The 25,606-nt window shown below is 40.3% G+C and overlaps 1 protein-coding gene and 1 pseudogene across 1 annotated transcript in view; one reads left to right on the top strand and one right to left on the bottom strand.

The window, feature by feature from the left end:
- Positions 1 to 25,606, top strand: part of PIBF1 (progesterone immunomodulatory binding factor 1) — a 271,604-nt gene that overhangs the window by 60,734 nt on the left and 185,264 nt on the right. Inside the window, exons 6-9 of the mRNA XM_075562981.1 lie at positions 5,766 to 5,899; positions 15,711 to 15,819; positions 16,080 to 16,261; positions 17,413 to 17,538. Of these exons, the coding sequence (XP_075419096.1) occupies positions 5,766 to 5,899; positions 15,711 to 15,819; positions 16,080 to 16,261; positions 17,413 to 17,538 (551 nt within the window). The remainder of the gene's footprint in view (positions 1 to 5,765; positions 5,900 to 15,710; positions 15,820 to 16,079; positions 16,262 to 17,412; positions 17,539 to 25,606) is intronic.
- Positions 21,483 to 21,897, bottom strand: LOC142461667 (ATP synthase F(0) complex subunit C2, mitochondrial pseudogene; annotated as a pseudogene).

The following is a 25,606-nucleotide window of genomic DNA, read 5'->3' as shown; positions in this document are numbered from 1 at the left end:
TAAGGTAAATGTCTCTATATCCCGTTTCCGATTTCCTTAGCTGCCCTATCTTCCCACTGGCAGGAAACCACTTCATTTCTTAAAGAGTTATTTTGAGACATAGGCTACTCCTTCTCAGTTTACATGGTGTGAAAGACCGAAGATTTAAACGATGCTCAAATTCCATTATTTCCAAAATAATTGCCTCTTGGTTTACACAGACGATAACTGTGTAAAATGTGCCTATTTAATTATATCTTTGAACAATTTTTATCCAATATTATTGTGTCAAATTTTGTTTTAATATGTATATAAGGAATAATTGTTTTAATATATGTAAAGAATAATTATAGCAATTATTCTGAAGAGATTTGAAATTAAATGTATTCTCTTTGAGCCAGGTGATGTAGTAGGTTACACATTGAACTGCTAACCAGAAAGTCAGTGGTTCAAATCCACCTTTGGCTCCACAGGAGTACCCGGAAGCTGTCAACTCCTGTGAAAAATTAAAGTCTTAGAAACCCAAAGGGACAGTTCTCTGCTGTCCTATAAAATTGATTCCACGATACTGAGTTGAACCCGAGCCCATGAAGTTTTCAATTAAAGTTCTTTTAACACCATGGATTTGACTAATACATAACACTAACTTCTGAATCAATAGTTTTATAGTTTGCACAGAATCCAAAACCAAACTCACTAATATGACTAATTTAGGAGATAAAATGATGACATTCACCCTGGTAGTCAAAATTAGTTCTCTTTCACATATATAGGAAACTGGCAAACAGTTGAAATCTTCCCAGTGTCTTAGATTGTCCTTATTGTCCCCATGTAATATACTTTATTATTAAAAAAGAAAAGTAAGATGTGCTGTTAGCTTATTTACTATTTTGTAGGAATTTTGTGTTAGGAAGGCCTAGCATTTTACATGTGTTTCCTTATATATGTTTGAAAAGTTATATTTTACTTCCTTTGATTTAGTCTATTTAATCTCTTTTTCTATAGGTATAATCACAAATATTTTTATAACAGAGTACTAGGGATTAGGTTTTATATAACAGTACTAGGGATTAGGATTATAGAAAATGTCTTTAACTTTTTCATTATGGTGAATTAAGCAAGTCATGGCAGATCACTGTACATGTGATGAATCTCTAACGGAGGTGGAGACGAGTGCTATGGGGAGATGTCAAATAGATCTTTGGCACAGAGTTGGGGCAGAGAGGCCTCTCTTAAAAGTCTATTCTAAACTCCAGCCAGAGGAGACTGCACAGGGGGCAGTACAAAAAAGATCTTCTTTTCTCTCCAACCGCACCTACTGCGATTCTGTTGTTTCTGTTCAGAGAAACGTTTGTTTGCATTCTTGGTATTTAACAACTGAAATTGGAGTCCTCATACTGTTATTTATGAAGCATTTATCCTTTCTAAGCCTTAGTTCTGTCATCTATACAAAACCAGCTAATATTTATACGTAGCCCTAACATTAAAGATGAAAGGAGATAATACATTTAAATGCTGCGCACAAAACAGGTACATAGTAAGTACGCAATTATATTTATTTGATTTAGCCTTTGGCAGTTTACCACTGCTGGATATTGGACTATTAAACTGTGAGGTCAATGGTTCAAATCCACCAGCTGCTCTGAAGCAGAGAGCTGCGGCTATCTGTGCCATAAAGATTTACAGCTTCGGAGATCGTGTACGGGGTCACTGTGAGTCTGAATTGGCTCAGGGACAGTGGTGTGGGGTTTTCACGAATCTGCCTACTTTCTCTACCCCTGAATCCTTAGCACTTGATGTCCTGAGCTTCCTCAAAGCACTTTTCACAATCCACCCATCCATCCATCCATGTGTGAAGCACATTTATACTTCTGTTGCCATCATCATTCTCAAACCATTTCCTTTCTACGTGAGGTGCAAGGCATTCTTTTTTATTTTAATAAACATTTTATTAGGGGCTCATACAACTCTTATCACAATCCATACATATACATACATCAATTGTATAAAGCACATCCGTACATTCTTTGCCCTAATCATTTTCAAAGCATTTGCTCTCCACTTACGCCCTTTGCATCAGGTCCTCTTTATTTTTCCCCCTCCCTCCCCTCTCCCCCCTCCATCATGAGCCCTTGATAATTTATAGATTATTATTTTGTCATATCTTGCCCTATCCGGAGTCTCCCTTCACCCGCTTCTCTGTTGTACATCCCCCAGGGAGGAGGTCACATGTAGATCCTTGTAATCGGTTCACCCTTTCCAACCCACTCACCCTCTACTCTCCCAGTGTCACCCCTCACACGCCTGGTGGTCCTGAAGGTATCATCCACCCTGGATTCCCTGTGTCTCCAGCTCCCATATGCACCAGTGTACATCCTCTGCCCTATCCAGACTTGCAAGGTAGAATTCGGATCATGGTACTTGGGAAGGAGGAAGTATCCAGGATCTGGGGGAAAGCTGTATTCTTTATCGGTGCTACATCGCACCGTGACTGACTCATCTCCTCCCCTAGACCCCTCTGTGAGGGGATCTCTAGTGGCCGACAAATCGGCTTTGGGTCTCCACTCTGCACTTCCCCCTTCATTCACTATGGTAAGATTTTTTTTTTGATGATGCCTTATACCTGATCCCTTTGGCACCTCGTGATCGCACAGGCTGGTGTGCTTCTTCCATGTGGGCTTTGTTGCTTCTAAGCTAGATGGCCCCTTATTTACCTCCAAGCCTTTAAGACCCCAGACACTATCTCTTTTGATAGCCGGCACCATCAGCTTTCTTCACCACATTTACTTGTTCACCCGCTTTGGCTTCAGCAGTTGTGTCGGGAGGGTGAGCATCGTAGAGTGCCAATTTAATAGAAGAAAGTATTCATGCATTGAGGGAGTGCTTGAGTAGAAGCCCAAGGTCCTTCCGCCACCTTAATACTAGAACTATAAATATAGACACATAGATCTATTTCCCCATCCTCATATATATATTTGCATATGTACATGTCTTTGTCTAGACCTTTGTAAATGCCCTTTGCCTCCTAGCTCTTTCCTCTATTTCCCTTGACTTTACTCCTGAGGTGCTAGGCATTCTTATAAGCCCTTTCCATGGATGACTTCATTGATCCTCACAACCATGCTGTGGGGTATATGCAGACCGTGAAGTACAGCACATACACTGGCCTGTCAGTCCTGAGTTTTCCAGCAAGTACTCAGTCCCAGACAGTTCCGTTCTAGAGCCTGCTCTCCAAACCGCTACACTGCACTGCGTTCCAAGTCAGTGTCTCCCAGCATTCTTCAGTGGAACTAATTTCTTTCCTGAGTTGGGTCTGAAACAGCACGTGACAGTGCAAACTTGCCTCAGCTAAAATTCAGTCATAAACAGAGTTCCAACATTCCATTCCCAAGAGAAACCCTCATTGTGGAAGCACATATAACATTCTAAAGCAAAACATCGAATACTGCTTTCTGTAATCACAGTTTTCAGATAAACCTTTTGAAAAAAATTGTGAACAAACATTTCTAGTTATGGTTAGTTGCTTAAAGAGAACAAAAATGGCGTCTTCGTCTTTGTATATAGAGTGCTTTGCTCATGACTAATGACATAGAAAAACTTAAGTCAGTTTTTAAGGAATGTATGTGACAGCACTTAGCTGGTTAGCAGCTTAGGATGGGGGAGAAATGTAACATCTGGCTCGTGGAGGTAGAGCTGTTTGGTTGCAAGATAAGGTGTGTTCAAAAGTGAGACACTCAGTCTGTGTCCTGCTGCCCTCAGTGGTAGTTACATAATCTGTGTCAACTTGCCTGTCAATCAGGTCGCGGCTGGATGACCTCATTTGGAGGCACCATAGAGATAAATAGCTCATGGGAGGCCACATACAGCTACACTCTCTGCTTCATCTTCCTACTGAAAAGACACGTGGAGCGACCCTGGTGGAACCAGAGCCCCGGAGCTGGAGGAGCCACATGGAGACTCATGCCAGTGCTGAGATGCTTCCACCACAAGACTTTCCACCCACTGGCCCATGATCTTTCAGCATTTGGTGTCATTGCATGCGTTGCATGAGTCTGAAGAGGAAATTATAGACTGGTATCGGACATATAGGCTAATATTGGACTTATGGACTTGATCTGGACTGGGCTGGGATGTTTTCTTAATATACAATTGCTCTTTGATAAAAAGTTTTTCCTTACACACAGCTGAGTGTCTCTGGATTTGTTTCTGTAGTCAACCTGGATTAACACACCCTCCCAATTTCTGTGTTCATTGATTTCTCAGATTTTCCACAGCATGTATTTTATTGTTACTGTATACCAGATATGTGGCTGTCAAGTGAGTAACAAAACAACATGTCTGCCTTGAAGATGTCTTACTGTGATTCAACACTGATACCTTGAACTAACTCAGTGCTCTGAGGGAGGTAGACAGATGTTCCAGTTATACACCAGGTGCTCAGCTACAGAGAGAAGCTCTAGTGGCGTAGTGGTTATGCATTCGGCTGCAAACCGCAAGATCATCTGTTTGAAACCACGAGCCTCACCTCCAGAGAAAACAGGACTTTCTACTCCGGTAGAGAGTTACAGTCTTGCAAACCCACAGCCGCCATTCTGCCCTGTTGTAAAGGGTTTCTATGAGTTGGAATGGACTCGATGGCATTGCGTTTGTTTGTTGGTCGTTAGTTTAGTTCCTGGGAACCACATGCTTCTGCTAGGGCTGGAGGGTGACTTGGGAGCATGAGAGACGGTGAGAAATGAGGGCCTTGCTGTGAAGAGCCTTGCAGGTTTTTAAGGTCGCCCCCCCCCTTTTCTCCACTATTCAGTGACCCTTTCTTAGGGGCTGCGGGAGGGTGAGTAGAGGCCAGAACTGGGGCCCCGAGACCACAGAGCCCTTTTGTTGCTGCTGTTTGATCCCATAATTGAAGCAGCACGATTAACCTTAGGTGCTATTTTGTGTTGCAGATAGGAGCTGATACTCATAGGTTTTGTCATCTCTAATTTATGAAGGCCTCAAAGACAGGGACTGATTTTATTCATTTTGGTGTGTTATGACATAATGACAACTCAGTAAATGTTAATTTGCTGAGTGCAGAAAGGTAATTTAATAGTAAAAAAAGTAATTTCATATTTATGACCCTTTCATGGAAGAGCCCAACACTACAGCTGCTAACTGAAAGGTCAGTGGTTCAAAGCTACCATCACCTCATCTGGAGAGAGATGGGCTGTTTCTGTCCATAAAGATTACAGCCCTGGAAATCCTATGAGGCAGGTCTCTTCTGTCCTCCAGTGTCCATGCGTTCAAATCTAGTAGACAATAATGGATTTTTGGTTCAGTCATTTTGTGTATTATACTAGGTTCTCATATATTTTGTAATGAAAAACAAAATTCAGGTTTTCAACAAATGAATTAGTAAGCAATTTACAAATGTGTATGTTTGAGGTGATTGCTATTGTTTGTATGTGCCATCGTGTCAACTTTTGACCCATAGAGATTCCATGTGGCAGAGGAACTGCTCAGTAGGGTTTTCTAAGTTGTAGAAACCAATCATCGGTTTACAGAAACAGATGGTCGGTCTTTCTCCCAAGGAAAGTCTATGTGGGTTGTAACCAGCTTTGTCACAGCGCCTGAGCGCTGCACTGTGGTGCCATCCAGGCTCCTTGGGTTTAAGATTTCCTGTGCACATAAGAAAAAAGTACTAACGGAACAGTGAAAATTTGTTGTTGTACTGCTTGACAGATTAATTCAACATAGAATTTGTCCAACTATATTTAGTTTGAAATATTTGATACTCTTTTAATTTATAGCTACATGAAGAAGAGCGAAGAAAGTGCTCAGAGCTTCAAAACAGATGTCAGCGTTTGGCCTTAGAATTAGCAGACACAAAGCAATTGATCCAGCAAGGGGATTACCGTCAAGAGAACTACGATAAAGTCAAGAGGTAAGTCATGACGATGCTGGGGTCAGCTTGGAATCACTGAATGCTCTGTGTGAGAAAGGTATAGTCTGGGAAACCCACAGGGCCACTCCTACCCTGCCCTGACGGCTCACTGTCCGTCAGCATGGCCCCAACAGCAACAAGTAGTACAGTAGCTCGCGTGTTTCATGGACCAGTCACATGAACTCGTACCCTTGCGATTCTCTGTACCTTCGTCTTCATGTCACAAAAGCATGTCATTTGAGGCATGTTGAGGTTGGTTGGACTTTGGATTGAATTTTTATATTTGTTGTTTTTATTTTACTTAGAGGTTGCTGATGTCATTTATAATGTAAAGTCTTAAAAGAGGAGCCAGGAAGATCCCAGGTGTTTAAGTATTTTAAATATGATTTGGTGAACATTTTTTTAATGTTTGATTCATTCATGTAGATGCTTCAGAGTTTTCCCTTGATGCTTTAAAATTAATCATTTCAAGCAAGATGTATACCGCTTATTCTCGAGTATAAGCTGACATGAATATCAGTCAAGGCACCTAATTTTACCACAAAAACTACATAAAATTTGAGAATGATGAGGGCAACAAATGTACAAATGTGCTTGACACAAGGATGCGTGTATGGATTGTGATAAATATTGTGAGCCCCCAATAAAATGACTTAAAATAAATTAATTAATTTTTTAATGCATAAAAATGTGCTAAAAAACTCGGCTTATCCATGAGATATACGGTACATACTCTTTCAGAATATAACTTTCTCTGAGGTTGTACCCACATTTTCTAGTTTGTTATTACTAAGTACCACAAAAACCCGTGCCGTAAGGTCACTTTTCTGACTCATAGCTGCCCCTGAGGACAGAGGAGAACTGCCCCATTGGGCTTCCGAGGCTGTGTTATGGATGCTGACTGCCACTCTTTTCTCCTGCAGAGCAGGTGGGTCTGAGCTGCGCACCTTTTGTGTTGCATCCAAGCATTTTAACCACTGCTACAGGCTCCTTTGCTGCTAGGTAGCAATGGTAAATCTTCCTCCAACTGAAATATACTGTTATGTCCTTTGTACATTAGTTTAATGAGCCACTACTTAGCTACCAAATTGTTCACATATAATGCATCTGCATAAATTATGCATATGGATTACATATGAAACTGCTGCACAAAGGGGTTGTGTCATGTGAAAAAACTGCAATGCACATGTTATTAGTTTTAAAAATACAGTATATACATGTACAATTTTGAACCTAAATTTGTCATCTGTGAGATGATGCTAATACAAATAACTATGCTAGATAAACTGAGGCTCAAAAGAAAATATTTATGAATGTCTTTAAAGGCATATTTATATACATGAGGATAAGTTCAAAGTATTGCTGGTATGGTTCCCATTCACATACGTGCAGGTGCATCCTAAATAAAATGTACTTCAAAGTATCTCTGAACTATGGCCTCAAAAATCGTCTACGACTGTAAGTGTATTTATAAATAGGCCAAAGCCCTGGGGATTTGATATTGGTATCCGTGTCCCCATCGTGACCGATTTGCGGTTTATATCATTATGGCAGAATACGGTGCTCGAGTTCAGCGTTTGCGATACAGGGGGCCTGCACCCCCTGGAGGGGCACTAGCGGCCCAGTGGTTGAGAGCTTGGTTGGAACTGAAGCGGCAGTGGTCCTAATCCACCAAGGGCTCCGTGGGAGAAGATAGCTAAGACGCTTCCTTACATCTTTACTTCCTGCTCTCCCCCCACGCCGCTGTGCGTCAGAGCTGACTCAACGACGAGGAGTAGCTGTGGTTTGGCCTTTCTTTACTAACAGTGGGCTGTTAGACTAAAGATGGATTTTCAAAGAAGTCAAGTATGAAAATGAAGTCAAGTGAGGTCATAGTAAGGTGGTCCTGGGATCAGAGCTTCTGGCATCCCCTGGTGACATAGTGGGTTACGCCCGCGGCTGCCATCTGCAAGGTCAGCATTCCCAAACCACCAGCCCCTCGAGGGGGAACGATGAGGCTTTCTTTCTGTGTGAAGCAAGAAACCCACAATCTCAGACACCCACAAGGGCAGTTCTACTCTGACCTCCCGGGTCTCTGTGAGCGGGAGGCAACTCAATGGCAGTGAGAGCTGCCACTATAGACACCCAGACATAATATACCAAACGAAGTCAAGTGAAAAAGAAGAAAAAAAAAGATAAATATTGAATCTAGAAGATAAAAATATGTAGGTTCATTATAACTTATCAATTTTCTAATGTGTTTGCCTTTTTTATAATAAATAAGCTTATGGGGGGGGGGGAATAGCCCTGCTAGAAATGGAATTGAAAAACCAACAAGTGAGACTGATATGGTGAACCTTTGGCTTCTGGTTGCAGAATCATCTGATAGTGGCTGAGAGCATAAATCCTGAAGGGGAGCAGGCTCTAAAAATGGCTCAAAATCAGGGCCTTGGTGAGCTGAGGGTTCCCAGCTTTGGGGCGGTGGCAGTGGGTTGGGGAGAATTGCCTTGGTCCCTTGAGGACTGAAGCTTATACTAAGGTGCATGCCTTGGACAACTGAAAGCAGCAGAGTGCATCAGAAGCAGGACCAAAGCAAAGCTGCAAATGGGTTTTGCATTTGATGAAGATAGCTCACTGAGCCAAGAGAAACCGGTTTCTAACTCTAACAGCTGTGTGGAGGAAGCAAGGTGCTGACAGAACTGCATAGGGTGGAAGGGATGAGACAGAACTTTAAAGCAACCCCGTCCTCCAGGCAAGATGAGCCTGCAGATGAAGAGTCCAGTATGTATGAGGAATATCAACACGACTTAGCGCCACAGACAAAATGAATTCTTAGGGAACAGTTATTACAAGTCACAATAGAACAATGTGGAGATACTTCAAAATAATTGTGTTTGTGGTTCTCATAAATATCAAGAAGGAAACATGGAATTTATGAAGCAAACCAAAATAGATAAAATATGAAAGAACACTAAGTAAAAGTCCCAGAAATGAAAAAGCTATATTTGAAGGAAAACATTTAATGCACAGATAAAATCTAGCCTATACACAATTGAGAAGAGAATTGATGACTGGGCATAAACAATTACAAGAATGAAAGAGTGAGAAAAAAATAAGGAGCTGATACCAAGGGCTCAAGTAGAAAGAAAATGTTTTGAAAACAATGATGGCAACAAATATACAAATGTGCTTGACACGATGGATGTATGGATTATTCTAAGTTGTATGAGTCCCCAATAAAATGATTTTAAAATGAATGAAAAGGTGATTAAGGAACCTGAAAGGAGTCTCATCAAGAGTTACCACTGACCCGATGGCAATGAGATTGGTTAGGTTTTAACTGAAGCTCAGTGTTTCCTAAACAGGGTATCTTTCTTTTCTCCTCCCTCCCACTTGACCCTGATAACTACTAATCCCTCCACTGTATGTAGTGCTCTTAAGAGACATACTTAAAATGCAGAGAAGTTGAACAAATGATGCAAAAAAAGTACAGGAAAACATTATAAAGACAATAATAGGAACAACTGGACCTGCAAGATACTACAGTTCATATTATCTTAATAGTCGTTACTTGACTGCAAGGTTCTAATATCCATTGTAATGCCCATGAGAAATGCTCAAGGTGGAATTGTGGTCAGGACATGTTACAGAGCTCTTCAGAGCTACTAAGAAATGCACACAGGGACATACCACCCCTCTGTAAGTCATTCAGACCCAGCTCCCTGTATCAGGTGCCCAGAGGCACCGCAATCCACAAGTCCACTACCTACATGAAAGCTCCCCCCCCCCCCGCCCTTTATTTGCTCCACGGATTGGGAAGCTTATCGCTCTGTTCAGTGCCCGCCTGCTGGTTCTACTGCAGTTCCTCTGATGTTCTAATGGTTCATTCTCTGTGCAGAAATCTGAGTCCAAAAGCCCTGCTCCACTCTTGGCTCTTGCTGGTCAGGAGATTGGCCGCTTTTTTCTTTCACGGGGCTTATAAACTGCAGGATGGCACTTCCAGGGAGTCCTGTTCGCAAGTACTCCCAGGAGAAGCCTATCAGTGTCTTCCCCAGCCTTCTTCTCAGACTCATGCAGGGAAAGGTTGTTTGGTGGGAGTTAGAAAATTTGGCTATACAAAAAAAAAAAAAAAAAGAGAGAGAGAGAAAATTTAGCTAGAAGAGCCTTATTAAAGAAATCATTCCATCTACAAACAAAACGCAGAAAAGATGCTTAAAAAGTACAATGAAGCTTTATAAAATAACATGAGCAGCTTGACTAACAAGATATTATAATTATGACCTTACGTACGTTCTTGACAAAATATCTTAGAAGTTTATAAAGCAAAGTGACAGTTAGTTATAAGGAGAAAAAGTGGTAAATTGAATGTATCTCTCTCAGAAACAAACAGGCCTCTTAAAATAACGTCTTTTGTTTAAGGCTGTTTAATGTTAATGCAGAGATAATATGTCAAGGTAAGAGCTCACACGAAGACCTAGACCTGTAGATTCTTGAACGAAAGAGAGCCTGTGTTACTAAGCAGCGAAGAAAGCACAGTAAACAGTGATGTGGCAACAGACTTTCTCTAGTGAAAAAAGATCATTTGACACCTGCTTTAATCCATACCACAAACTTAATCTCCAGAAATATTAAATTCCTAAGTGTGAGAAAGTAAAACTTTAAATTATGAAATATAAGTAAAATTAACTTTATAAATGACATATAAATAAAGGGGAAAAATTTAAGACAGGGAGAACAAAATATTTTTTTAATTGATAATTAAAGTGAAAAATATTGTACCACTTCAGATACCAGAAACAACGTTAAAAAAACAAGCAAACAACAGGCCAGGAAAAAAATGTCTGCCAAGTGACCTATGGGGAAAAAAAAAAAGAAATATCCAAATGACTCAATAGATAATGGGTTACAAAACAAAAGGACAAGTTACAACATGTAAAATGCAAACTGAAAAGAAAAAAGAAACCCGCAATTTTTTATATCCTTTAGAAATTCTCATATTTGGCCAACAGGAAACGCATATGTGAATGTTAACTGCATCATTATTTATAATGACAATCTTTAAAATAATTTAAGTGCTTTTTAATGGAGCGATGTTTGAAATAAATGGGAATTTCTATCATGTAATTCTGTAGAGCAGTCAAAAATCTGTTTTCAATCTAAATGGATCTATATGGATAAGTCACACATATAATACTAAATTTTTTCAACAGTTTTATTGGCACACAGTTAACGTATCATACAATTGAATAATTCAATCAATCATATCAAGGGGAATCGTACAATTAGCACCACATATATTTTATGGTATCCTCCACCACATGGCTCAATCGTCTTTAAACTGAGTTTACAGTCACTATTGTTCTAGTGCTCTCTCGCTCCTCCTGCCTTCAAGTTTTACTCCCCAAATCCTCCTTCGCTCTCTATTGCCCTTCCCCAACCCTGGCATTCCCTGTCTTACCTGCGTCACTTATTATCATAATACATCCACTCCTCCTGTGCTTCACAGCTGGGAAGGCAAAAGTAGACAGTGAAACACAAATCACGCTAAGGTGGTAAGGGTAGGATCATGTTCATGCATGTGCACATCTGTCTTTTTCTCCTGGTCTTTCTTATTCCCTGGCATAACAAAGCGTTCCCAGCTTTATTTAGGAATTTCACTTCCTTAGCCCTTTCCCTCAGTCCTGGAGGCTATAGAAGTGAAGATCCCAGTGCTGGGTGATCGCTGTGTTGTTCATTGTCTTTAGCCTCACTCAGGCGGAGGAGATAAGGAAGATGACGTAGCAAACTGTAAGTGAGATCATACTGGTATCTCACATTCCATTTCAGTGACACAATAACTAGTTTGAAGGAGCTCCCCTTGGTCACATGTGATACAACTTGACCGTCAACATGGACCTCTCACTGCCATTGAGTGCAGTCCGACTCACAGTGACCTTTAGTGCAGGGTCGAAGGCCCGTGGGTTTCTGCGACTGTAACTGGAATGGGAATAGAAGCCTCACCTTTCTCCTGAGGAGCAGCTGGTGGTTTTGAGCTGCTGACCTGTGTTAGCAGCCCAACGAGTAACCCACTAGGCACCAAGGCACACTCAGAATGAATAGTGACGCTACAGAAAGCATGTTTACGATAAATCTCAATGACCAACAACAAAGTGAAACACAGGAAAGCCTCAGTCTGACAGAACAGAACAGATTTAAAATGTTTCAAATGATAAAATGTTAAATTTTAAGCTAACTTTCTCTGCAGCGATCCACTTTCCAGTCCTCTCTGAGGGCAAGAACAGTCACAGGTTGGCCAACGGTCTGAGGGAGTTCACTGCAGATTCAATCCAAGGGGGGCTCTGCAAGTGGACATTGGGATGCCACTGTCATGCCTAGCCTGCAAACTGGGTGCTCAGTATTCAAACTTTAATATCATTTCCTCCTACGGTCTTGGATTTTATTATTTACAATCTTTGGATCACACGGGCTGGTGTGCTCCTTCAGTGTGGTCTTAGCTGACACCTGACTTAGGTGGCTGCTGGTTTTAAGATAAGTTTTTAAGACCCCAGACGCTATATTTTCTGATAGCCAGGCACCATCTGATTTCTTTACTGCACTTTACTATAGTACCCATATCTTCAGGAATCACTTTATAAGGGTAAGTGTAGAACATTATAAAAACTAACTCTTCTTAGATTAGAGTTTAGGATTGATGGTGAGTTCAAAATTCTGTATCTGAAATCCATAGTAGGCCATAGATACAGTAACTAGATGACTAGTTCTAGGCTGTGATGGCTGGGGAGGTTGTCAGATAATGAGGAGCTAATAGTAATGGATACAAGGATGAATAAAGTGATGTGAAATTGGTTGTGGTGATATTGTACAATTTTAGATATGTTTAAACCATTTTGTAGTTCATGGTGAATGCCAATAAAACAAACATTTTTAATCTTGGGAAATCACACAACATAAATATTCACATATGAATGTATGTTAACATAATGGAGGGATTGAATAAACATGGCATGGTTATTTATAGCAAATATTACAAAATGTTAACAATTGGTAAATCTGGTTGAAAGTATGTGGGAGTTTTTTTTCTCTTGCAATGCTGCTGTAAGATTGAAATTACTTCAAAATTAATACTTACATGATGATGCTGTTTAGATTTAAAAACATAATAAATTAAAAATGCCATCCATATATGTCTAAATAATAAAAACATTTTAAAACAGTGTTGTGGACAAAAGACACGATTGTATCTAGGGAGGATGGTAGAGGAGTATTGAGGAAAGTATAAGAGACTTCAAGTTTAGTATTTTTTTCTTACTTACCTCGTGCTTCAGGAACAAATACCACGAGTAGATGACTGTAACAAGCTTAGTATATCATAGTTTAGGAGACTAGAGGTCTGAATTCAAGGCAGCAGCTCTAGTGGAAAGATTTTCTCTTTCTCTGGGCAATGGGAGAAGGTACCTGTCTCCTGTCAGCATTGTGGGCCCAGGATTCCTTGGAGATCTACCATATATACTCGACTATAAGCCAACCCAAATATCAGCGGAGGCACCTAATTTTACCACCAAAAACGGCATTAAAATGTGCTGGAAACTCGGCTTAGACGCGATTATCTACGGTACTTGTGCTGTGGCCCAATCTTGCCTTTTGCCATCAGGTTCTCAGCACAGCAACACTGGGTGGAGGGGACACGCTTTGCTCCTCGCTCTCCGTTCTTGGCTGTGGTGAGGTCTCTCCCCTATGCTTGCTCCTCCCACCGTGATCTCTTCTTCTAGAGAAAAGGGTTAGCATTTGCAAAACCAAGCTCACTGCCATCGAGTCAGCGCCAACTCAGAGTGGCCTACAGGACAAGGCAGCGCTGCGCCAGTGAGCTTCTCAGAGCGTGACTCTCTGTGACTAGAACGCTCTGCCTTCCCGGAGGACAGCTGAACTTACAGTTCCCGCTGGCAACCTACACCCCGGGGATCTTTGACACCATTAAGTGGATGGTAATTAGTTACATCGGCTCAAAAAATGGAGAATATTTGTGGGATAGAATTCATCTGTGACACTAAAAAAAGAAACATTTAATATAAATATGGATGAATATTTGCTATTGCTAACCTTGTAATGTAAGTTTAATGTTCTTTTTTTGGCATCATGCTTTATAATAAATATAGCAAATGGAACATGATCATTAATTTTTGAAAATAAAAATATTGCATATAAAAGCACCAAATAGCTGTGTAGTGTACATTAAAATATTTATGGTAATCATTTTTAGTTACTGGATTTATGGCATATTATTTTAACTTGTGCTTCTGTTGACTTTGTTCAGTATACACAGTCTGTTCCTAGTGGGTGGAGGTAGTTTTATATATGGATTATTGAAAAATTGTTAAGTGTGTTGTCTTAATTCGTATTTTCTATGTAAATCTCTAGCTTCCAATAGCCATTGCAATGGCTACACAGAGCTCACAGGCAATATTCATGATTAAAAGATTTATTAAGGAAGTTGACAGGTTATATTGAAGTGAGAAATGCTCAGGTTACAGTTGTTTATCAAGGCATGTTACAACGTTCCTTCAGGTCTGCCAATAAATGCCCAAAGGGCCAAACCACTCCACGGGAAGCCTCAGTTAGAAGGCCTTCAGCTGAAGCTCCTAGCACACCCAACTCCCAGTTAAGTGGCTTCTGGAGTGGGGTACCTCTGGGCACTCTCTGAATGAAGTGCCCAGAGTACTGCGCTCCCTAAGGCAGCCTCCTACCCTCACAGCAGTCCGCTTTACTTGTTCCATGGCTGGCACGTCCGCCACCTGATTCATGTTCTGCCTCCTGATCTGCTGCTGCTGCTGCGGCTGCTGCTCTTAATAGCAGAGCTGTGTTCTGGACCCAGGAGGTTCACTGGGATCTCGAGTTCGGAGGACACACCCTATTCCTGGCTCTTGCTGCTCATGAGAGCCGTCCTCCTGCTTCTCAGAGGGATCATCTGATACACAGCAGGATGGCATTCCATGGAATTCTGTTCCCAGTTACTCACAAGTGAATCCTATCAGAATCTTTCCCCATCTTCTTACTAGACCCACACAGGCAAAGGTCGTGGGTGGAAATTACAGACTGGCTAGAAGAGCCATATTTAATAATCTACTGCCCCTGCACTAAGACAAAAACAATTCTTAACAGCCTTCTTCATAGAAACACCAAATAGTGCAGAGACCCTGTATCTGACTGGACAGGACTAGTCGTTAACACTTCACTATTTTGTGGCTCATCTTTCTGCCCCTATACATGTACACATTTACACACTCACATTTTGAAGATGACTATTAGCTTTCGTCCAGTTCTTAGTTTTTCCACTTTAGGGCAACCAGATGATGTGAAAATGGAAGTCAGAATCCCTACGTAATCAAAATTTGGGAATGGAATAGTCACAAAAATGCCTTCCAATGGATGTATGATGCGATCTGGTAGCTAAGTTTTAAGTGCTTGTTTTTTACTCCAGCCGAACGGAAAGCCTGTGAGTTGCTTTAAAGTGTGGCCTTCAAGATACGGTTGAAGGTGATCAGTTAAAAGTTCCCAAAGTGCCCCTAACTTTCTTATCCCTTACTTTCCTAGCTATTGTAGTTACACATTTCAGTTTTTGAAGGTGATAAATTCATATTTGTGAATGATTGCAACAAGGTCTTGAATGGAGATACCCTCTAAATTTGAAAGGTAGATCCTTTATAGTTCATGGAATGGAACCACAGGCAGCCACTGTTTACCTCTGATCGTTGTCCTGAAGCAGCCCTCGTTTTAAAATGTTTACTGTGAAGAGAAATATATATTTGACATCGACATTTGCATTTTATTTTCATAGCGAGCGTGATGCACTTGAGCAGGAAGTCACTGAGTTTAGGAGAAAATACGACATACTTGAAACCTCTCACAAAACTCAAGTTAAAGAAAGAAGTGAATTATCAAAAGAGGTAAGCTTGTAGAGTCACTTGAATTGTATTAAACCAGAGTCGTGGAAAATAGCCCGGGGCAGAACTGTGGAGTGGACAAATGACCTTTTTTGATGAGATTGCCAGCAAAGAAGGGGCTTCTAGTAACTCTGTTTGGACCACATAGTGAAAGGTAAGAATTCGTCATTTATCAAGGAGAAGTCTTCTCTCCTAAGTACAGAAGCCCCATGACAGAAGTAAGATGTCCCTGCTCTTGACCAATTGTCTCAACGTCTACACAGGTGGCCACTTTACAGCAGACTGTTACGCTACTGCAAAAAGATAAAGAGTATCTAAATCGCCAAAACATGGAGCTTAACGTGCGTTGTGCCCATGAGGAGGATCGCCTTGAGAGACTGCAAGCTCAACTGGAAGAAACCAAAAAATCTAGAGAAGAGATGTATGAAAAATATGTAACATCCAGGCAAGATTTCCATTATCTTTCACATAAGTAGCTATAAATAAACACCATGTTCCCTGAGTGACCTCTTGGCTAGCATGCGGGAAGAATGTTTTGTTTTGGTCTAATTCTACAGGACAACACTGAGATAGTATTTCATTTTCTTTTTTTGTTGTTTTTTTCTAAGCTAGTGGGTTTGTTTTTTTCAACGTAAACATCCAAAAGTATTTTTCTTTTACATACAGTGTATATATTGTATGACTATTTTTATTGTGACACAGAATTTTTAATTTCCTATGACTAAGTTCTCTATATAATACTTTTTTGAAAATAAGTATGAAAGCATCTGCATATGAGTATCTTTGAGAAAGAACATTCCAATCATAAGAAGCCAGACTGTGCTGACCTATTCTTGATGCTGTAAAGTTTAAAAGAATTATGAGACAGCATTGCTTCCAGTTTCAAGATGGAGATCCAGGCTATTGGGCTCCTTGCATTTGAATCCTGCCTTCCCGCTTCCATTAGGTTATATAACCTTGGTCAAGATGTTAACTTTGGTTGCTTTTCAGTTTATTTCTCTGTAAAAGAAGCAACCATAATAATCACAGCTTAATGGGGCTTAGGTAAGCTTTCAATATAGTTGGGAAACTTAAGCATACTTCCTGGCACATTGTAAACACTGGGGAAAAAAATCACAGGATTAAATTATTGCTTTATATTATCACACATACACATGTAGTTCTTTTATTTTGTTAGATTTCTTCATATGTTCATATCCCATTATATAATCCTTGAGATGGTTTTATCAGCATATTAAAAACAAAAACAAAATTTTAAATGAGAGGTATTTTGTATGCATCAGCCCTTAAACCATATGAATTAAAAACTGTTAGCAAAATAGTTTTGAAGGTAAATAGGTATTCAACATGGATAAATAAGGTTTAAGCAGTATTACCCCTTTAGGACAATATGTTTAATGAGCTTACATCTTAGAGAAGACTATTTAAAACAATATTTTTACGAGTTATGAAACTATTTTTGTAGTACAGTCTTTTAAGTGATGACATGTAGGGAGAACACATTTGTCCTGAGCTCCCGAGATGCTGCGTGGAGGGCAGAAGTCTGTTTGTTTGCATTTGTAGAAACTGAGTGGATATCCCTCTGACTCTTTGCAGGGACCATTATAAAACAGAATATGAACATAAGCTCCGTGATGAACTGGAACAAATCCGATTAAAAACTAATCAAGAAATTGACCAACTTCGAAATGCCTCCAGGGAAATGTATGAACGGGAAAACAGGTAAAAGGGAAAAAAAAAGGTAGTACATGTGTGTTTTCTCTCGTTTTTTTTATTGTGGAGGCTGTAGGAATTTTATAAAATTAAATTATATTTCTATAAGATAATGCTCTTTTGATAAATACATTAAAGCCAACTTGTCGTAAATCTAAGCCTGAACATAATGGAGACATGAAAGTGTCTAAATCTGTGATAGGCAACTTGAGAACCAGACTTTAGACGCCTTTACAAGCATTCTTCGGGGGCAGTGCGGGTTCAGTTTGTTCCAGTGCACCTTCCTGAAGGGACTCTCACAATAAAGGGACTCGTGCTCGTGTTTTGGTTTCCCAGAGCATACGGAGGTTATGTTTGACTGTAGCCCAGGAAGCTTGTAATAGTATTTTGGAAAAGTGTGAAACCCTGTGAGGATTACCAGCATGAGACGCAGAGAAATGAGGTGAGCACTCTCAGTTAGGAAAATCACACGGACCTGCCACACGCCTTCAACTGGCAACATCACACAGTATCTGGAGGGGCAATCAAAGGAAGTGCCATAAAGCAAAGCAGGCCTGTACTTTGGTATTCCCACCATCTCTTTATTACCCTGGTAACTGATTTTATTCTTTTACTCTAGTTAAGTTTGAGGGGGAAGGTGAAAATGAGCTATTGAGAAACCTTTAGCACACAGTTGTACCCTGACACTTGACGGGTTACCACGGGTCAGAAACGACTCAAGAGCAGTGGACTTTTTAGAGAGATGAGGCTCCTTCCTGTAGCACACTAAGGGCTGCCCCTGGAAGCGTTTTCTACCTCCAAGAGTGGCATGAATTGAGACTTGCCCTCAAAGGTGCCACATTAAAGCAATCTGTAGTGAGCTTTTTTATTCAGTGACCTTTAGATCCATAGATATTAGGTTCTGCTAGGTTAGTGATTGACAGTGTTAGGGGGGAAATAATGCTACTTAATACAATAGAAATTAATTTTATACAACATCATTATAAATCACTTGATTTTGAAAGTTTTAAAATGTTAAATGGGGAAAGTATTTTGGATTTGACTTCTCACTATTAGGCATGTATGCTGTTTTCATTGCTATCAGTTATACTTTAAATCAAACTTAAATCATCTGTAATTAGCAAGTAACGTCATGTCTACTAGAGTATACTAATAGTCACTGTCATTGAGTTGATTCTGACTCATGGTGACTCCATCAAATAAAGTAGAGCTGGCCCTATGGCTTTCTGAGACTATAACTCTTTACCGGAACATAAAGCCTCATCTGTCTTCTGCCAAGCAGCTAGTGGTTGCAAACTGTCAACTTTGCAGTTCGCAGACCAACGAGTGACCACTGCAGAACCAGGGTTCCCGGGAGTGTAGTCACAGGGGACAAAATGAGAATTGACCCCTCAATGCCAGGGAAAAAGCTGCTCGACTAATACTGTATTAATAAGTTGATGCTTACTGGGAGAAAGATGTGAGAGGTGCACATGTGGCATTTTCCATTCATTATAAATTAGCAGGCATTTTTCAAATTATGATTAAGTTGGTATTAGGAGAGGATTTTTTATGATATTGCTGAAATTCTTTTAAATAGGATGATTTGTTTCTTTGGTGAAGATGTAGATACACAATTTATGACAATGTTTCTTTTTTTGGTTTTAAGCTTGATATAGTTCATGATGAGTTAATGAAGGAATTATTACTCTTCATAAATTTAGCATACATGTACAGCTTTTTATCTTCTTTTTTTATTTCCCAACCCACCCCCTACCTTTGGTCAGAATAAAAGTATATGCCCAAGGCAGTTACCGTAGACTTTCAAACACTAACCATAAAAAAGTCATTTAGTTATGCACTTAATTATTTAGTGGCTATTTTCTTCTGGCGGCATTGTTCTTTCTCTGTTTTGAACTATAAAAGGGTCATTATATAATCATAATTTAGAATTGTGTTAACAGTGAAAACAGCAAAGAGTTTTGTTACTAGTAAAACCCAAAGCCCTGCTGCCATCTAGTTGATGGCAGTGAGTTTGGTCTGATCTGTCCTGGAAATATGTACACCGCTTCCTTGGGAAAAGTTTGTTTAAGAAGTCCTAGTGGTAAATGGTTACATTTTGGGCTGCTAACGAAAGGTCAGCTGTTCGAAACCAGTAGCACCCCTCAGCAAAAAAGGTGCTTCTACACCTGTAAAGAGTTACGGTCGCAGAAAGCCACATACAGACATACAGCACATGAGATGGAACCTCACCATCCTCAGATCCCAGGAGCATTCGAGCTGTACTTTCTCCAAGACAGATTTGGTTGTTCTTTTGGCAATGTGTGTTACTTCCCAGATTCTTCACCAGCACTATGATGCAAACGCATGGTTTCCTCGCAGCTTTTATGTGCATGTGGCCTGATTAAAAGACCTTGCCTTGGGTCTGGCTACCATCATCCTCAGAGACACCTTCGTTCTTTAACATTTCAGAGAGATCTTGTGCGGATTTGCCCAGGGCAATACATCATTCCATTTCTTGACTGCTGCTTCCATGAGCATTCATTGTGGATCCAGATTAAATTAAATCATTGGCAACTTCAATCTATTCTCCCTTTATCCTGATACTGTCTGTGATTCCAGCTGTATGGCTGTTTGTTTTCTTTACCTGGAGTTGTACAGGATTCTGGAGACTGGAGTCATTGACCTTCACCAGTGAGTGGGTCAGGTCCTCTTGGTCTTAGCCAACAAGGCTGTGTCATCTGCTCCTCACAGGTTAGTGACGAGCCTTCCTCCAATCCTGATGCCACGTTCTTTGTCATGTAATCCAGCTTCTCAGTATTTACTCAGCCTACAGATTGAGTAAATATAGTGAAAGGACACAACCCTAAAGTACACCTTTCCTGATCTTAAACCAGGCATCATTCCCTTTTTCCTGTTTGGACAACTGTCTCTGGGTCTTTGTAGAGGTTCTGCATGAACACCATGTAAGGATTCTGGGATTCCCATTTCAACAGTTTGTATTGTGATATGCTTACTCAATAAGACACTAGTAAAAATTTTTCTGATATTCTCTGTTTTCATCCAAGTTACATCTAACATCAGCAATGATATTCCTCTTCTGCCTTGAATTCCTGTCAGCCTCCCGTCAATCTACTGCTGCATCTATGTTTTTAATGATCTTCAGCAAAATTTTACTTGCATGTGATAGTAATGATATGATTCGATAAGTTCCTCCCTCTGTTGGATCTTTTTTCTCTGGAATGGGACATACCCCAGTATCCTCAGTTGGCTGGGAAGCTGTCTCTTCCGCCGTGTTTCTCTGCATGTCTGAGTGAATGCTCTAGTGCTCTGTCAGCTTGTCGGAACAGTGCCATTGCTGTCCATCAGTTTCTGCAGTTGTGTTTTTAGCTAGTGTCTCAAGCACATTTTGGGCTTTTTCTTTGACTACCATCAGTTTCTAATCATATGCTATATCTTGAAATGATTGACCTTTTTTTTTACAGGCTGTGTATTCATTCCATCTTCTACTTCTGCATCATTTAATATTTTACCCATAAAATCCTTCAATATCATTAATAAATAGGCTTGACTTTGTCTTCATTTCCTTCAGCTTGAGATATAATGAATGGGTTCCTCTTTTCAATTTCTGATTCCAGTTTTTTGCTCATTTCATCATAATACTTTGCCTTCTTGAACTATCTTGAAAATTTCAATTCAACTCTTTTAAGTCATCATGTCTTCCACAAGTATTAGGTAGTCCACATCCAAGAGCAAGTTTTAGTGTTTCTTCTAACATCTGCTATGGTCTTTTCTTTCTTTTCAATTAATTTTTTCTTTCTTTTTTAAAAAATTAATACAGTATTTATTTGTCTCCCTCTGTCAGACCCTGAGCCCATTTCTTTCCCCGGGCTGCCTGGGGAGGTACAGGGAAAGCAGCATCTAGGGCAGACGAGCTGCGGGACAGAGAACTCTGGGAGGTGAAGCAGGCTCCTTCACATGGCCAAGAGGATGAGGAAGGCCGCCATCAGGCAGAAAAGCCCCATGGCCTCCGAGATGGCAAAGCCCAGGCTGGCTAGGAGAAGAGCTGCTGCTTCAGAGACAGGTTCCTGGCATCACCAATGATGAGGCTCCCAAGCACAGTCCAATGCCAGCTTCAGAGCCTGCCACGCCAGCTGTGGCAGCCATGGCCCCAATGAACTTGGCGACTGTGTCAATGTCCCTTCAGAGGGTGCTGGTTTCGAAGCTGCGACTGGGGACCAGTGAGGTCAGGGAACGTGGGGCTGTCAAGCTGCGGAAGCGCTCGTCTGTCGGCCGTTTCTGCACCAACACAGACAGTGGTCGGCTCAGCAGCCGGGAGGTGCTCCTGACCAGGGCAGGGGTGGAGACGAATTTGGCACAGGCGCACATTTTTAGGGGACGAGGGGCGGTAGCAGGCGAGCTGCTCCTAGTGCAGAGAAGACAGGGGGCTCTTGCATTTTTTTAAGATCATTTTATTGGGGTCTCTTACAGCCCTTATAACAATCCCTCCATCAATTGTATCTAGCATATTTCTACATATGTTGCCATCGTTATTTTCTGAACATTACATTCTGTTTGAACCATTGGTATCAGCTCCTCTCAATGACGTCGTACTTTCTTCACATATCATGTGGCTGATGTCCTCCTACAGCGCAGCTGGTCTTTGCTCGGTGCATCAAATCTGCCCAGTGCTGGTTCATTTCAGCTCACTGATCTGTATGCATTCTATTTTATTTTTAACAGCTTTTAATTTTCCTAGATTTATATTTTGTACATTTTACATTCCAATGTTAATGGACCGTTGCAGCTGTTTCTTCTCTGACTCGTGCCCCTTCAGCAGATGAAGGCCCCAAAAGCTTTGCTCCATTCCTGTCATCGAGGCCCCATTGAGGAGGCAGCTTTGCCCTAGTGTTATTTTGAGTGCCTTCCAAACTGAGGGCTTCATCTTCCCGTACACTCTTTCAGAAACTCTCCTGCTGCTGTCCTAAGACTTTTCGTGGCTAATCCCTTGGCCGCAAAGCACCCTACTCTCCGTAATCTGTTGTTCATCTGGAAATCCCATGAAAACATGGTCACCATGGATAGCCTGCTGGTATTTGATGTGCCACTGGCCTGGCTTCCAGCATCACAACAACACCCAAGCCACCACAATATGGCAAACTGACAGACGAGGTAAATTACATTAAAGAAGGCCACCTGCCCTACCCTAGGTAAACTTATTAATCACATGTAACTACTCTGTAACAATGTCCAAGCTAGGGTCTGGCCAAAGCACCAGAAGTCATAGCCTACCTAGCAAAGTTGACATACAGAGCCATCCCAGGATCATTTTTATAGTATAATACATTGGTTACTTTTAAACTCTTCCTTTAACTACATAAACTTTGATATATAACCATCTTGAAAAGTTCCTAAATTTTAAATTTCTGTCACTTAAAAAAACAAACTTTTTTTCCCCTTGAAAATCCATCCCCTGGATAACAATGTGTACGTGAGCCCCACTTTCTCAGAGGCTTAGTGGAGGTGGAAACAGCCTCAGGAGCAAGGGCACGCCGCCATTTCTGGAAACAAGGAAACTGAAAGCCGATGCCTTGTTCCTTGTGTTCTGGCACCATATCCCACCAACACGGCTGTAAGCAGACCTGCAGAGTCCTGGATTGGGGACTACTCCCCCAACCAGCCTTGGAGCCCAGAAATTTGGCGCCCAAGGATATTGGCACAAGAATGAAAAGTTGCCACCAGGTGGTGCCAAACAGCAACTTGGACGGCGATATATTTGAATGGCCAAGGGACTCCTAGTTAGTTCGTATGATTTTATTAACCCAGTGTTTTGTGTGACTGGGTATTTTTGGATTTCACTTTCCTTTTAACAGGCATCATTGAACATTGGTTAGAAATTGTATCCCCCTCATTGTCCAAAAGAGGAAAATTCATTGTAATTTATGTCTTTTGGTAGCATGTAACTTACAATGGTCAAGGAAATGTTGTTAGGGTTCCTTGTTATGAAATGGAGCCCTGGTCGCATAGTGGTTATGATTGGGCTCACTGCAAGGTCAGCAGTTCTAAACCACCAGCAACTCCTCAGGAGAAAGACGAGGCTGCCTATTCCCATAAAGAGTTAAAGTCCTGGAGAGCAAATGTTTGAGAATGATGAGGGTAACGAATGTACAAATGTGCTTTATACAATTGATGTATGTATGAATTTTGATTAGAGTTGTATGAGCCCCAATAAAATGATTTTTTAAAAAGAATTACAGTCCTATAGGGTCACTGAGACTCACCCCCGACTTGATGACAGCGAGTTTGTTTTGTTGCTGTTGTTGTTATACAATATGGAGTGCAGGTGGTGTGCTGGCTTGTGCATTGGACTGCCAACCACCAGATCAGCAGTTTGAACTGGCCAGCACTCCAAGGCAAAAAATAGGGCTTTCTGGCTCTAAAATGATTTACAGCCTCAGAAACCCCCACAGGGAGTTCTCTGTTTTATTGGGTCACTGTGCGTCAGGATAGATTCAATGGCACTGAGTTTTTTTCCTGTAAAATAATGAAAATTTTAAGCATTAAGTAGGTTTTTTGTTTGATAAGGTTAATTACTTGTTGTAGACTTAGGTGCTAGATTGTGACAGTTGTATTTGTCATCAAATTAATCAAATTGAGCTAAAATAAAATGGATAAATTACTTACACTTGCATATTTATACTTAGTCTCCTCCTTTCCCCAGTAAATATATTTTAGGAGCAATTAAATGATAAGATTAGAGAAATATGTTTTACCTTGATTAACTTTCTTGACATTGGAAGATATTAAGAGGTTGTCTTTTCTTTTTCCTTCTTAAATGTGGAAAGGATAATGGAATTCATGACATCTTATCTTGCTATTAAGGACCCATAGTGGTCTAGTGGGTTAATCATTGGGCTGTGAACTGCACGGTCAGTCATTCAAACCAATCACAAATCTGCCTCGGTGGAGATTTACAGCCTCAGAAGCCCAAAGAGGCAGGCTGCTCTTTCTAGTAGGGTCACTATGAGCTGGAATCAATTCCATGGCCATCAGTGGGTAGTCTTGATTTCTTCCCCTTCAGGATGAAAATCGTTTATGAAGAATAGATAATATCAAAGACTTAAGAAACGGAGGAAAAGAACTTGGCTATTTGGGTACATCCAAAATATTTTAGTTGGAATTGTTTTAACTTAGTTTATGAGTTAGCCTTCTGGTCTTTTTCTGTATTTGTAGCTACTTTAAAATAAAATTCACTCCATTGGTGAGATTTATTATATAAATAACATCTTAAGTATATAAATAAGTTCTTAATATGCCTTATAAGACTTAAATGTTATGGATCTTCTTTCACATTCGGAATTTACACATTATTTTATGACTGGGAATATATTGTGAAAGATACATGGCTCATGAAACTAAAGTTAAGCCTAGCTCTCTCACTTAATCCTTGAGTGAATAAATCATTGTTTGTTTGTTTTTCATCTTTCTCTTTATTTTCTTTCTTATTCATTCTTCTTTTCAAACCCTTGTGTCGAGGGCTGACTTTCAATAGATCGCAGAGGGAGCTGCTCTGCTACATACAAAACCCCAAGTGACTAAATCATTTAATAGCCCTCAAATTTAAATCTTTTATAAAATGAGGTAATAATAATACTCCGCAGAGTGACTTCTGAGGTCAAAGGCAATATATGTTATATTATTTATGACAGTTCCATATGTATAGTAATTAGGTTGATACCTTTGCCTATCTGTAATATTTAAGGGAAATGGTTTTATCCATTTCTTTGGAAATTTAAGTAAAATGAGCGTTCTATAAAAATTAACTGATAAAATTGCTTATTGTCATTAAGAAGCACTATCACAAAATGCATAGTTCTTCTGTGTTTTTCTCTCTGTGGTGTTGAACCATTGTTCTTCAGTGATGTAAGATAGAGATAGACGGGCTTTGTGCTATTTGTTTCTAACTCTTTGCATGTAGCACTCATTTATTTCTTCCTTAATTAATACACTGAGATGATGAATTCAGCTAATTATTTTAGTTTTCCAGAAAGTACAGATATAGTTATCTAAGGTAATCTCATTATTGTAAACACAGAAA

The sequence above is a fragment of the Tenrec ecaudatus genome, chromosome 11 (genome assembly GCF_050624435.1).
Source record: "Tenrec ecaudatus isolate mTenEca1 chromosome 11, mTenEca1.hap1, whole genome shotgun sequence".
NCBI lineage: Eukaryota > Metazoa > Chordata > Mammalia > Afrosoricida > Tenrecidae > Tenrec > Tenrec ecaudatus.
This window is presented reverse-complemented; position numbering and strand designations above follow the sequence as displayed.